Source organism: Rattus rattus, chromosome 15 (genome assembly GCF_011064425.1).
Source record: "Rattus rattus isolate New Zealand chromosome 15, Rrattus_CSIRO_v1, whole genome shotgun sequence".
Taxonomy (NCBI): domain Eukaryota; kingdom Metazoa; phylum Chordata; class Mammalia; order Rodentia; family Muridae; genus Rattus; species Rattus rattus.
The window spans coordinates 12,358,099-12,371,245 of NC_046168.1; the positions used below are offsets into that span (position 1 = coordinate 12,358,099).

General features: G+C 43.7%; 1 protein-coding gene across 1 annotated transcript in view; it reads right to left on the minus strand.

Annotated features, from left to right (window-relative positions):
* Nucleotides 1-13,147, minus strand: part of Wdr33 (WD repeat domain 33) — a 105,248-nt gene that overhangs the window by 22,905 nt on the left and 69,196 nt on the right. The window contains 4 exon segments of the mRNA XM_032885892.1: nucleotides 802-912; nucleotides 1,968-2,046; nucleotides 2,144-2,298; nucleotides 4,137-4,263. Coding sequence (XP_032741783.1) covers nucleotides 802-912; nucleotides 1,968-2,046; nucleotides 2,144-2,298; nucleotides 4,137-4,263 — 472 coding nt within the window.

Sequence of the window (13,147 nt, forward strand, 5' to 3'; positions counted from 1 at the left end):
GTATCCTAAGTACCTAGGAGATGAGGCAGCAGGATCAGAAGTTGAAGGCTTCCTTGGCTACACAGCGAGTTCAAGACCAGCCAAGGATAAATGAGACTCTATTTTTTAAAAAAGAGAACTGACCAAAGAGATGAAAGACCTCTAGAATGAACACCTTAAAATACCGAATAAAGAAAAGTAAAAACCACAGAGGGAAATCCCTATGCCAGTGGATTGACAGACTTAACACTGTGATGCCAAACATGATTTGCAGATTCAACCCAATCTCCTCAAAATTCCAACGATAGTCTACACTCAAAAGGGGGAAAAAAGTTCTAAGACTCATATGCTCATATAGAAACAGCAATAAAAACTAACAACACTTACATAAAAGACAATTTAGCCGAACGAATTCTTAACAGCAAGAGCCATATTGAAGTATGACAATACTCACTCTCAAACAAGACCTACAGACCCGCTGTAAACAAAGGGCATGTATGGTACAGAAACAGACGTGGTGACCAGGACAATAGAACAGAGCAACAAGAAATGAGCCTCCAGGTTATATCCACTTGCTTTTCTGACAAAGGTGCCCAAAACATACTAGAGTAAAATGACAGCCCCTTCAAAAATCAGGGCTGGGAAACCTAGATGTCTGCATCAGACGAGACGGCAGGGAAGCAGAGGGAGAACTAAGAACAAAGATCACACACACAAAGCATGACTATGAAGCCCATTTCTTTGCATGCTAAGACCCTCCCCCCAAATTACCATTCATGAGTACAGAAGTTGCTTGCTATTTTTAGCAAGGTACCTCCTTACCTGGTATGGTCATTTGAGCCCGAGCAGAGAATATGTCCCAGAGGATGCCAAGCCAAACTCCAGATCATCCCTTCGTGGGCCATCTCCATCCCACCTACTTCCTTCTCCACCCTGCAGTAGCACGAGGAAACAAAAACAAGACACTGCTGAGCCAATCACCAAGAGAACAGCAAAGCACAAAGCAAAAGAACACCACAACATCGAAACAAACACATTCTCTCCTTAGAACAGAGCTCCCGCCAGCTTACATCAGTTCTTCATGATTCTGTCAGCCAAACATAAAAGAATCATAGAACAAAATGCTCCGTAAATTATTTCAACTATAGAATCTATTTTATTCTTCCATAATAATTTATATCTAAAACACAAGCACTGTCTTTTCTACTCAAGCTTGATTTACAAAACTGAAAACTGCAGGGCAATCTCCAAAATGGACAATTTGCACATAGAACAATGCCAAGTTTGATAACATCATACACATTTGATAACTTCGCAAAACATATTCCTCTGATAGTTACGACAGCATTGTGAAAGTTACAGTGCATGATTTAGAAGCCAACTCAAACAGCTTTTATTTATTAATATGTGTATGTGTGTGATGTATGAACGTGTATGCATGATGTGTGTGTGTGTCTGTTGTGGTGTGTGTGATGTGTATGTGTGTTGTGTGATATGTGATATGGATACGGTTTGCGTATGAGTGATAAATGTTTGTGATGTGTTTGTGGTGTGTGACGTGTGTGTTTGTGTGTGCACGGGCTTGAGCAGGAGCCTACCTGGTGCCCAGGTGGAAGCCAGAGAACTCTCAGGAGTCAGTTCTCTCCTGACTTCCGCCACGGAGTCTAAGAACAGAAGCCGGGTACTCAGGCTGCACACCTCACTAGCCCAACATCGAGTATCTGCACCTGAGTTTCTGGGTCTCCAATCCGTCATGGAGGCCCTGTCCTCACACTTGGAGCTCCAGGCACATGTAGTGGCCATGTGCAGGTGCTTCTAATCAACTCCCTTCCAGTCACACTTCAAAATGTCGCAGTCCCCAGCCACCAAACTTTCCCTAACTAGCTAAGGTGCCAAGAACAAGAGAGCCAAGACACCTGTGCTGCCATACCGTGTGGGAATGTGCGTGAGGCAGACCATCATTTTCCCACGCAGTACAGGATACGTACCCAACGTGCCAGAATAACAAGGAGCCGTCGGATCCTCCGCTGGCAAAAAGTCCTTCGTGGACAGGATGCCAGGCTACAGCTGTGGAACAAACCAGAGAAGATCAGACAGCTCCAGTGTGAGGCAACTGTAGGTGCCAGTCCCCAAAACACACGACACAGCACATCACAGCCCTCACCTGTGGCTTCCTTCTTGTGACCTCGGAATACCTGAAGCTCTTCTTTCAGGTTTCGGATATCGAAAAGCTTACAGAGATGGTCGCGAGAGGCTGTGAGGAGCCAGTTGCCGTTAAGGTTTAATTTCACTTCCATCACCGTGTTTTTATGGGCGTGACTGGAAACAAAGCATCAAGGGTGAAACATGTCAGGATGCAAAGCAAGCGTCAGTTAATATAGGTGGTCCTTTCTGTTGAAAGCACACGGACGAAGACGGCGAGGTGGGGCCTGGTGTGTGTGTGAATAAAACTCGCAGGACCATGTTCAAGAGTGCCCTTGAAGACCCTCCTCAGTCGATGGCAGGCATGGTGTGCACGCCTTTAATCGCAGCACGGGAGGCAGAGCAGACCTCCGTGAGTTCACGGTTAGGCGGGTCTACAAAACTTCCCGAACAGTCAGCGCTACACAGCGAGAACTTGTCTCGAAAAGAAAGAAGAAATGGGGGAAAATGGAAAAATAAATAAAATACAACCATCCCTGACGATGGCGGAACTGAAGCTCAGCCATCTAAACACAGCTCTCAATATCAGCTAAAGGAGCAGCGGACTCTGCTGGGCATGAAGGGTCATCTAGAAACGGGAAGTTCCTACAATACATAAACTGGTAATCAAGTGCATCGGGTTTCAAAAATCCAATGACGGGGTTGGGGATTTAGCTCAGTGGTAGAGCGCTTGCCTAGCAAGCGCAAGGCCCTGGGTTCGGTCCCCAGCTCCGGAAAAAAAAAAAAATCCAATGATGTTTCTCTCATTAAGACAAGCATGGAAGCAGGATTGGGTTTAGTTTCTGTGAGGGTTAATTTGACTAAAGGCAATGCTTTGTCCCAGGGCTTGCTTCTGTCAAAAGGTTCACTGTGTAGCATCCTTGCCATAAGGAATTTGAGCTGTGGACGTTTCATTTCCAATTAGGATCAGGATGCAGCACCCGGGAGCCCCAAAAGAACACACTCATGAAGCTGTAAATAATTCTAAATTATGCCAAGAAAAATCATAGCTACACAGTAAACATGTCTCCTCGAGGTGAGGAGGGAGAGAGAGGGGGAAGATACGGAGGCAGGTAGAGACAGGGAAGGGAGGAAAGGGAGAGAGGAGAGAAAAGGGAAATAGAAGGGAGGTCAGAGAGGTAGAAAGGAGGGAAAAGGGAGAAAGGGGAGGGGAGAGACGATAAAGGAGAAGGACAAAAGAAAGTGAAGGAGAGAAGAGAGGGCAAGGGGAGAGGGAGAGAAAAGATGGAGAAGAAACAAGAGAGAGGTAGAGAGGGGGTGAGTGAGGAAAAGAGGTAGAGGAGAGGAGACAGTGAGAGAGGAGAGTACAGGGGAGGGAGAGGAGAGGAGGGCAAGGGAAAAGGGATGAGAAGGAGAGGAGAGAGGCTGGCACAAAAACGGAGAGAAATCTTTGTATGTAGCTGAAGTAAGCTAGGCAAAGCTGGTGGTGGCTAGTTAGAGGCACTGATACCATAGCCACAGATGCCAAGGGCTATCTGAGGACACATGGAGACAGCAGGAAGAACCTCTTCAGTGCCTTGCACCCCTGTAGGATAACCCAGTAAAACTTAAGTAGCAGAACAAATATAATCTGCCTTCATTAGAAATTTAGAGTCAGGGCTGAAGAGATGGCTCAGTGGTTAAGAGCACTGACTACTCTTCCAGAGGTCCTGAGTTCAATTCCCAGCAACCACATGGTGGCTCACAACCATCTGTAATGAGATCTGATGCTCTCCTCTGGTGCATCTGAAGACAGCTACAGTTATTTATATGCATAAAATAAATAAATAAACCTTAAAAAAAAAAAAAGAAATTTAGAGTCAGAATTAAAACATCCAAAGACTGAGGTCCATCTGTGTCCAAATCACATTTTTTTTTTTTTTTGAAGGAAAACAGAGAAGTTGAGAAAGCTCCCAGTTAAGGACCACAGGCTGCCTGTGGTCCTCAAAGACCACAGAGGGCTTCCCATCACTTACAGTGTTGCAAGACTCTGCCCAGTCTTGGGGTCCCAGAACTTGATTGGCTGCTGGCTATCTTTACTTCCTGAAACAACCAACCCTTTGGTTGGATGCCAGTCTACACACTTCACATCAGCACCATGACCTGTTGGGAAGCAAGTCAGAACAAGAACCTCATTGGTCATCTGCACTCTACGTGGGGCTCCATTCCAAATGCAAAGGCAGGGAAACCCAGCAGTTTGCTCTGGTGTTTGAAAGGCTCTAAGCTCTGTTTGGAAGTCTGCTAGACCCAGGGCCAGCTCTCCTCCAACTGCAACACTCGGGGGCCTGAGCACATCTTGCTCCCCTACCTGCTGGCCCGTCAGCCCGGGCTTTGAGGATGTACACTCTGTAGGCTTTAAGCTTTTAAAGCTGTTCTTCATTGTCTGAGTTCTAAGACCCAGCCTGTACTGTTCCTTCTGCAGTGTGGTCTGCACAGATCTAAAGTGCTAAATCCTGGTCTAGGCACCCTAGCTTTCTAAACAGGAAGACAGAAGCAGTAGTCCAGTTTTGTTGTTGTTGTTGTTGTTTGCTGAAGTATGGAAATGTCTGGCTGGCACAAATTTGAGAAAATCAGAATGAAAAAAGCATTGTTTATGGTTTGGGAAGGCTGGGTATGGATGGGACAGAGCATCTTACAGGGTAAATGCACTAGGCTGGTGAGGTAAGGACTTCTCAAACAGCACCCTCCTTTGCCTGAAGCAAACCCAACTCTTAGAAATTTCATGTGAGAAGGGAAAAGGAGGAGTAAACGAAGGGATTGAGAAAGAGTGAAGAGATGGTCTCAAGACATCGGAAGTGATCTACAATCATTCAGAAGGCAAAACTGTGTATGCGTTGCATGTCACATGGGTTTTAGCTCTTCTCAGACCAGAGGCAGGCAGGGAGGAATAGATCACGATCCTGTGACCTCATAATCACGTATCATAAAGAATGTCAGAAGGATCCCTCCTTTTGTTGCAGTTTGTTTTTATATGTTCCTAAATAGGGTTCAAACATATCCCAAAATAACTGCCATACAGCCCAGCATTCAGAGTAGAATGCAATCAAGGATTCAATGGTGTGACTAAAGTGTCCACAGTACAACCTAACTTCTTGTTTAAATCAATCTGCACCATCTGCACTGTGAAAGGCACACACGAATGTCCTAAGTGACTGTGCACAGCGAGGTGGAAGACAGACAGACAGACACCACGCTGACAGGTGATGCTTCCTCCTGCACATGCTGTTTTTCCTCCCACCTTCTAACGATGAACACTCTTTATAACTAAGGCAGGTGGGAAAGGCGGCTCTGCAGTTATACTTTGAATCTTAAGAAAAATAAGTGGACCAACAAAATGGATCAGTGGGTATAGACCCTTAGCACTAGGCCTAACACGTGCCATCCCTGGAATCCACACGGTGGAAAGAAACAATTCCAACAACTTGTCTTCTAATCTCCACATGTGCACCATGTACACCTCACACTTTCCCAGCAGAGACACAAAATAATTAAAAATACAGTGGTGGTGCATGCCTAGCATCTTGGCCCCTGGGAGGTGGAAGCATAGAGATCCGGAGCTCAGGGCCAACCTCAGCTGCACAGGTTAAAAGGCGTCCTGTGCTAAATAAGACCCTGCCTAAATCAACTGGGTTAGGGACAAGTACCGTGATAGGAGAAGCCTTTAACCCGGCAGAGGCAGGCTAGCAAGCAAACAACAACAAACAAAACACGATTGGGGGGATGGCTTCTTGCTAAAGGAAAAGTGCCCAAGTTCAAATCCCCAGCACCCACATACAAGCAAGGGCAGCACCGTGGAACTGTAACTGACAGAGAGTAGGACATCAATGCTGGAAGACCGGCTGGCCAGCTAATCTAGCCAGAAGGGTGAAATCCAGGTTCAATGAGGGGCCCTGTCTCAACAACTACCATGGAAAAGACTGGCAAAGGAGAGCCCAGTGTCAGCCTCTGACCCCCAGGGAGGAGAGCACCACCCACACACACTGAGAGACAGAAAAGGCATCAGGAACAATGAAACCACGTGGTTTTCCTATCCTGCCCGATGAGACTACCCAAAGGGTGCTCAGGGAATGTACAATCTAGGGGCCGTTTGCATCTAAAAATATTACACAGTCATTTATACACATGGATTTTAACCAATCATATAAGATCAATATGTGCTCTTAATCACTGAGCCACAATCTCTCCAGGCCCTGTTGGCAATTAAAAAAAAAATTGTAATATATTTATGATACTCACCTAAGCAAAAACCATACCATGTTCTGAGGTGTCATCTAGACTAAAAAAATTAAACAGATTCTGTAGCCCAATATATCCCTGAATGATCACTGGAAAACTCAAAACGCCAGCCCAGAGGCTCTGTTGGCCCTCTTGCTTCCGCCTCCCACTGTTGGGATTATGGAGTGGCCACTGCACTCAAGATTACCCAGTGCTTTGCGGGGGAGTGAACGTGTTGCAGCAGCTTAGGTCCAGCCCCAGGGGCCATGCTAGCAAGCAGTATTCCTGGTTTGTTTCTTACTACATGGGGAACCAGGCCTTTCCTCCCAGCACTCAGGAGGCACAGGCAGGAGATCTCTGTGAGTTCCTTGCCAGCCTAGTCTACATAGTGCATTCCAGGTTAGCCAAGGCTAGGTGGAGAGAAGATACCCTGCAACAAACAAACAACAAACATACAAAGATGGGGGGAAAGCTACATGGAAAAAGAACAAAAAGATCTGTCTCCCTGTTCAGTTCTATAGGCATGGAGACATCTGGATAGAGCCCAGCAGACAGGAACTAGACTGGGAAGAGACAATTCATGCTTCAGCCTTTGTATTACATTTGAAGCACATGTAAGTAATTATTTTCTTTTCCATTTTCATTTTTTTAAATTAAAACTTTTTTGGGTGGTATTTATGTGTGCTATTTGTGTGTTGGTGCACATGTTTGTACTGGTGCTCTAAGCTGTGTGTTAGGGTGTGGAGAACAGAGGTTGATATCCTAGGGGACTCTATCCCTCTACACCTCTGTTTCTCGTATTTAAGACAAGGCCTCTCACTGACATAGAGCTCGCCCTCTCAGCTACACCAGTAGCCATAAATGAGTGAGTGCCCAGAACTGTCTGCCCCTGACCACTACAGTGCTGGAGTTACAGGTGCCTGGCACCACACCCAACTTTCCCAAACTCAGTCTTCATGCTTGCACAGCAACTTTACCCTCTGAGCCATTTTCCCCACTATGCAAGGAACACAAATCAGGGCTAGAGATGGCTCAGCATTTAAGAGCAATGGCTAATTAGGATAAAGGACTATTGATATAAATAAGATGTATATTTTTAAATTACCGTGGAATATATCTGAATAAAGATTTTTAGACAAAAATACTGGCTGTTCTGCTCTTCCAGAGGACCTGGATTTAATTCCCATTCACCATGTGGTTGGTGACAATACTCTGTAGCCGTGGTTCCAGGAGATCCAATGCCCTCTTCTGCTCTTCATGAGCACCAGGCACTAATGTGACACAAACATGCAGGCAAACAAATGAACACATAAGGGTTGGGGATTTAGCTCAGTGGTAGAGCACTTGCCTAGCAAGTGCAAGGCCCTTGGTTCGGTCCTCAGCTCCGGAAAAAAATGCACACATAAAATAACAACTTCAAAAATAAAACTTACTTAAAGCATGAACTAACAGTTGTAGCCTACGCAGCTGGGGGTGGGGGTGGGGCGCAGTCAAGAATACAAACAAGGCCAACATTGTGGGGTTACACCTGTACTCCACTGCAATCCAGCACTCTGAAGGCTGAAGCAGGAGGGGCTTGAGTTCAAAATCAGTCTGGGTCACACATTGAGCTTGAGAAAACAAAACTAAACAAAAAAAAACCCATAAATCTTCTCATAAAAACATAAATCTGCTCAAAAATACATAAGACATGTGTAAATAGAATACACGCTGAGCTGGGCTCAGTGGTACAGCACTTGTTGGACAGGAATGACACACATGAACATGCCACATACACTCACACAGATACCCGAGAATCTGATACTGCCTCCACAGCAAGTCTGGAGACAAGACTTCACTTTGTGAACGGAATTACCTCTAACCCAAACACACACTATAACTGTTATGTGGCAGCATCACAGGCACCAAATTCCATACTTTGGAAGCTGGCTTTGTGTACAAAACTACTAAAAATACTGTACATAATTACTACTATATTATATGTGGGAAAATTTTATGCTTAGATGATTTGGGTTACTAGCCCTATAATCACTCATTATGTATCTGCAGATAACAGCCTTTGTGAATCTCCAATGTGGAGAAAGAATCCATTTGAAAGCCTACTAAGTTTACTAAGTCACCTCTGGAAAGTAGATATGACATTTTTATGAGGAGCACATGCTATTTTCATACACTATTTGTATACATGTGTGTGTGTGTGTGCATGTCATCTGTATCCGGATGCAGAGGAAGTTAGAGGAGGGTTATCAGACGCCCTGGAGGTGGAGGTAATGGCCGAGAGCTGAGAACACAGAACCCCCTGATGAGCAACACATGTTCTTAACCACTCAGCAATCTTTCTTGCCCCTGCCATTTATTGTGTACACCCCCACCCTCACATACACACACACAGATTTTTGAGACAGGGTCCCTCTGCGTAGCCCTGGCTGTTCTGAATTTACTCTGCAGAACTTAGAGATCCGCCTGCCTCTGCCTCTCAAGTGTTATGTGGGATTAAAGGTGCAGGCTACTATTTTTAAACAAAAGAAAAGAGGGGCTAAAGGGAGGTAAGAAAAAGAAATTAGCCTGGCCAAGATTGTTTTCCTTGAGTGTTTCATTATGTCGTCCACGCCAGGCCCCGTCCCTCAGCCTAAGTGCCGCCTCAGGGCTGGTGTGCGTGCCTACTCCGGAGAAGGGGCTAACTTTCTACTTCATGGAAACGGGTGCTTGCCCACGAGCCTGATGTTTTGGAACCCACACTTGAATAAAAGAACTTACTCCTGCAAACTGTCATTTTCCTCCACATGCTCACACTCATACACACGCATGCACACTCTCACTCATGGACACTCGCTCACACATGCACACAAACATACACACATAGGATGTGATGTGAGAAACAGCGCCAAAAGACTACCACAGGCTTATCCTATGAAAATAATTGAAGATGATTTATTAAAATTCAAAGTACAGTCATGCATAGCAGCGCACATCTGAAGGCCTAGCTGTTTGGAAGGCTGAAGCAGAACCATTTGAGTACAGAAATTTAGTCAGTATAATTCTGTCTCAAAAAGAGAACTCCCTCCTCCCCCCACTTCTTTTTTTTTTATTTTCATTTTAAAAGTGGTATCAAAAGTACTGTTCATCATAGAAAACATTGAACACAAATTTCTGAAGCAGAATGGTAAGACTTGCCTAGTTCCCAAATGAAAATATCATGTCACCCCTAAAATGAAAGATTTTAGGAACAAAGAAAGAGGCTCATGAAAACAAGCAAGGGATCAGCTGTGGATCAGAAGGGCTTGTTTGCTGAGTAAGCCTGATGCTCTCAGAACACACGGAGAAAGGAGAACCGATTACCCGGAGTTGTCCTATGACCTCCATCCACACTGTGGCACAATCAAGTCTACACTCACACACAAGCACATCACAAACAATGGTAATGTTCTTCGTCTAACTTAATAAGGCAAACAAAACAACACTCATAAACTACAAATGTTATGGGGCGACTCTAGAAGTGAACCTAGTTACATAAATGTAGATACAGACTCAGAGGCAGAGGCAGGTGGAGGATCTCTGTGTGCAAGGCCAGCTTAGCCTACATTTTAGGGCAGTATGGCTATGTAGAGAGATCAAGATAAACAAGATAAACAAGAAAAAAATGAAATATATATTGGAAACAAGTTAAAGGTTTTCTATTTGTGTTTCCTTTAGTGTGATGCTGGGGTTCTACAAATAAATAATGCAGGGTAAATTTTGTGCACAATTTTCTTGGTATGATGTTAACAGAAGGAACTGCGTGTGGCTCATACCTGTTATCCCAGAACTTGAGAGGCTGAGGTAGGAGGATCGTCAGAAAACAGTTTAGGACTTAGAGAGAGACTGTCTCCAAGAGGGTGGAGGATGAAAGAAAGCAAAATGTATTCTACTTATGTCTAAATGTCTAAAACCATTTGGTAATGACTATTGGTTTTAGAACTAACAACTACTTGATATTGGAAAGCACTTGTAAAAGTGGCATTGATACCTTTTTGAAAGGTGAAGGCTCTGGGCAATAAGCCTGCCCTTGCCTGCTCTTCCAACACTTAAGGGCAGCCACAGGTGTGCAGCCGCCACAGGTGTGCAGCCGCCACAGGTGTGCAGCCAGAGTTCTATCCTCAGACCTCACACACCAAGTCCCACAGTGTCCTCTGGCCTGCACACACACAAGTGCTTTTAAAGGTCTATCAGTGGTAAGCTGTGACCCTATAGGAGATCAACAAGAGTTGGCAAGTAGAATGTGACAGACACATTAGTCCCTTCAGAGGATGACAGACCTCTGAAAAAATCAGGCATGTGGTTTCTGAGTCTAGGGTGATTAGGAAGTAATAGTATGCATCCATTTTATCCAGATTATAACTGGACATGGAAGGTATGCAGGGAGACCGGAGGTGCAATTGCAAAATTTAAAATATATACTATGTATAAGTCTCTGTGCAGAATCTTAAAATATATACTATGTATAAGTCTCTGTGCAGAATCTTAAAATATAAACTATGTATAAGTCTCTGTGCAGAATTCTTTCTAAAAGCAAACACTTAAGAAATTAACCTATATGGTCTAATATAGTAGCTGCTAGTCACACACAGCTATTTAAAATGGTTTAGATGGTAGAACAACACACACACACACACACACACCTCTGCACACAATTTTAAAAAGCTCCCACTTGCCCCACACCACTAAGACCAGATGTTGTTTTCTCTCTCAATTTGAGATAGGTTAACATCTAAAAAACAAAAAGAATGGATTCTTTTAATTCTCTAATTTATTGATTCTAAAGGCTTGGGTCTTGTTCTGAAGAAACAGCCAAGTGTGATGGCATACGCCTTTAATCGGAGCACTCAGGAGCCAGAGGCAGGCAGATCTCTGTTAGTTCAAAGCCAGCGTGGTCTACAAAGCAAGTTCCAAAGCAGCCAGGGTTGTTTCACAGAGAAACCCTGTCTCAAAATAAATAAATTAATAATAAAATATTATTAATAATAATATTTTATTATTATTATTATTGTTGTAAAAACAAAGAAACATGGCAACAACTACTTAACCCCACCAAATTGGGTTTTAGATCCAGAGGATGGATGGACTATCATTTCTAAGCTAAGACAGTTAAATGTTTGTTTTCTTGGTGGACCACGACTACTTAATTATAGAATTAGCTGACACGGCTTTGTAGTTTATCCTGTGAGGTTGTCTTCAAAAATGTTCATCCAGTTGCTTACTTGCAGAAAGCAACCATGAATGGTGCGCTCAGTCATGGCAAACAAGTAAATAGTTACTGAACTTATTTTACTCCGTTGTTCTTCACACAGTCACTTATATCCTCTTCAATCAGTCAACTGTTCAAAGTGAGGTGTGAGATCAGAGTGTGCTACACAGTGAGGCACTGTCTCAAAAAAAAAAAAAGAAGCCACAGAAATAACTGCATGAGACCCAACATTTATTTAGATCCTGACGTGGTGTTTAGCCTCTAAAACAATGTGATCACCATACAAAATATGGAATAAACTCTGAAGCAATGTATTTGTAGGACTATATAACCTTCACACATTTCCAAAAAATTAATATTTTGAATTCAAAAAATTTTCTAAATCAAACTTTAATAATTGAGGTCCTTTACTACTCTCAAAGAGCCTCTGGTCATTTACAGGTCATCTTTGCTTTCAAATTGTTTCCACAGTAAACTAGTAAACTAGGGGTGTGTGTGTGTGTGTGTGTGTGTGTGTGTGTGTGTAAGTAACCACACACCCAGCAGTTTTAGACACCTTTCTCCCTAAAATGAAAGTATTCTTAAAACCTGCTGTATAGTCATGGCGACATAAAGGTGCAGAACAATAGAGTTCCCATGGGCTAGAGCGATGGCTCAGTAGCTACAAGCCTTCGTCTGCTCTTACAAAGCTCAGTGTCCCTCACCCATATCAGATGACTCGAAAGTGCTTGTAATTCCAGCTCACGGGGAGCTAACACCTCTGGCCTCCAGGGGAACATCCATGAAACCACAGCATGAACACACATCAATCTTTTACACATAACGTTACTAATGAAAAGATGGGTCTTGAGCGGAGGAGTTGCTTACTCACTAGATAAGAGTGTTTGCCTAGCATGCATAAAACCCTGGTTTCAGTCTTTGGCGTGGCACAAAATGTGTGATCATGCACACTTGTGATCCCAGAACTCAGGAGGATAAAGATTTCATGGTGAAATTAAGTGAAGTTAAGGCTAACCTGGGCTACAAGAAATCCTGCCCACCCCCAACTCCCAAAGAAAGACTGCTTTAGACAATATTTTAGAGGTTCAAGTTCTAAGACAAACAGGATGTCTAAGCATTAGCTAAGTTGGTGAATAGACAGTAGAGCTTTTGCAGAAGTGTGGTGTGAAGACGAAGGCAGAACGGGACAGACCTCTGTCTCTGATACTTCCCTTCACAGAAGACCCTAGCTTCTGTGAGATCTGTGGTAACCTTTGTGACTGTGCATTTCCCCAGAACCCCCTTCTTGGTCCACAACCACATCAGATCATGGGGCCTGTCATCCCACATGGGCAAACAGCCTTGATTTAACACGGTATATGTCCCAAGGTTCCGTAAACAGTCTGAAAACCAATACATAATGAGTTTTATTTGAAGGTCAGAAGTAATGTCCATTTTCCCATTTTATTTTTCCTGGATCATGTCATTATATGAACAATATTAGGAAGAATATACATGACTTACAAAAAAACACCAGTTTTTCTAATACAGAGAGAGAAAATCAAACAA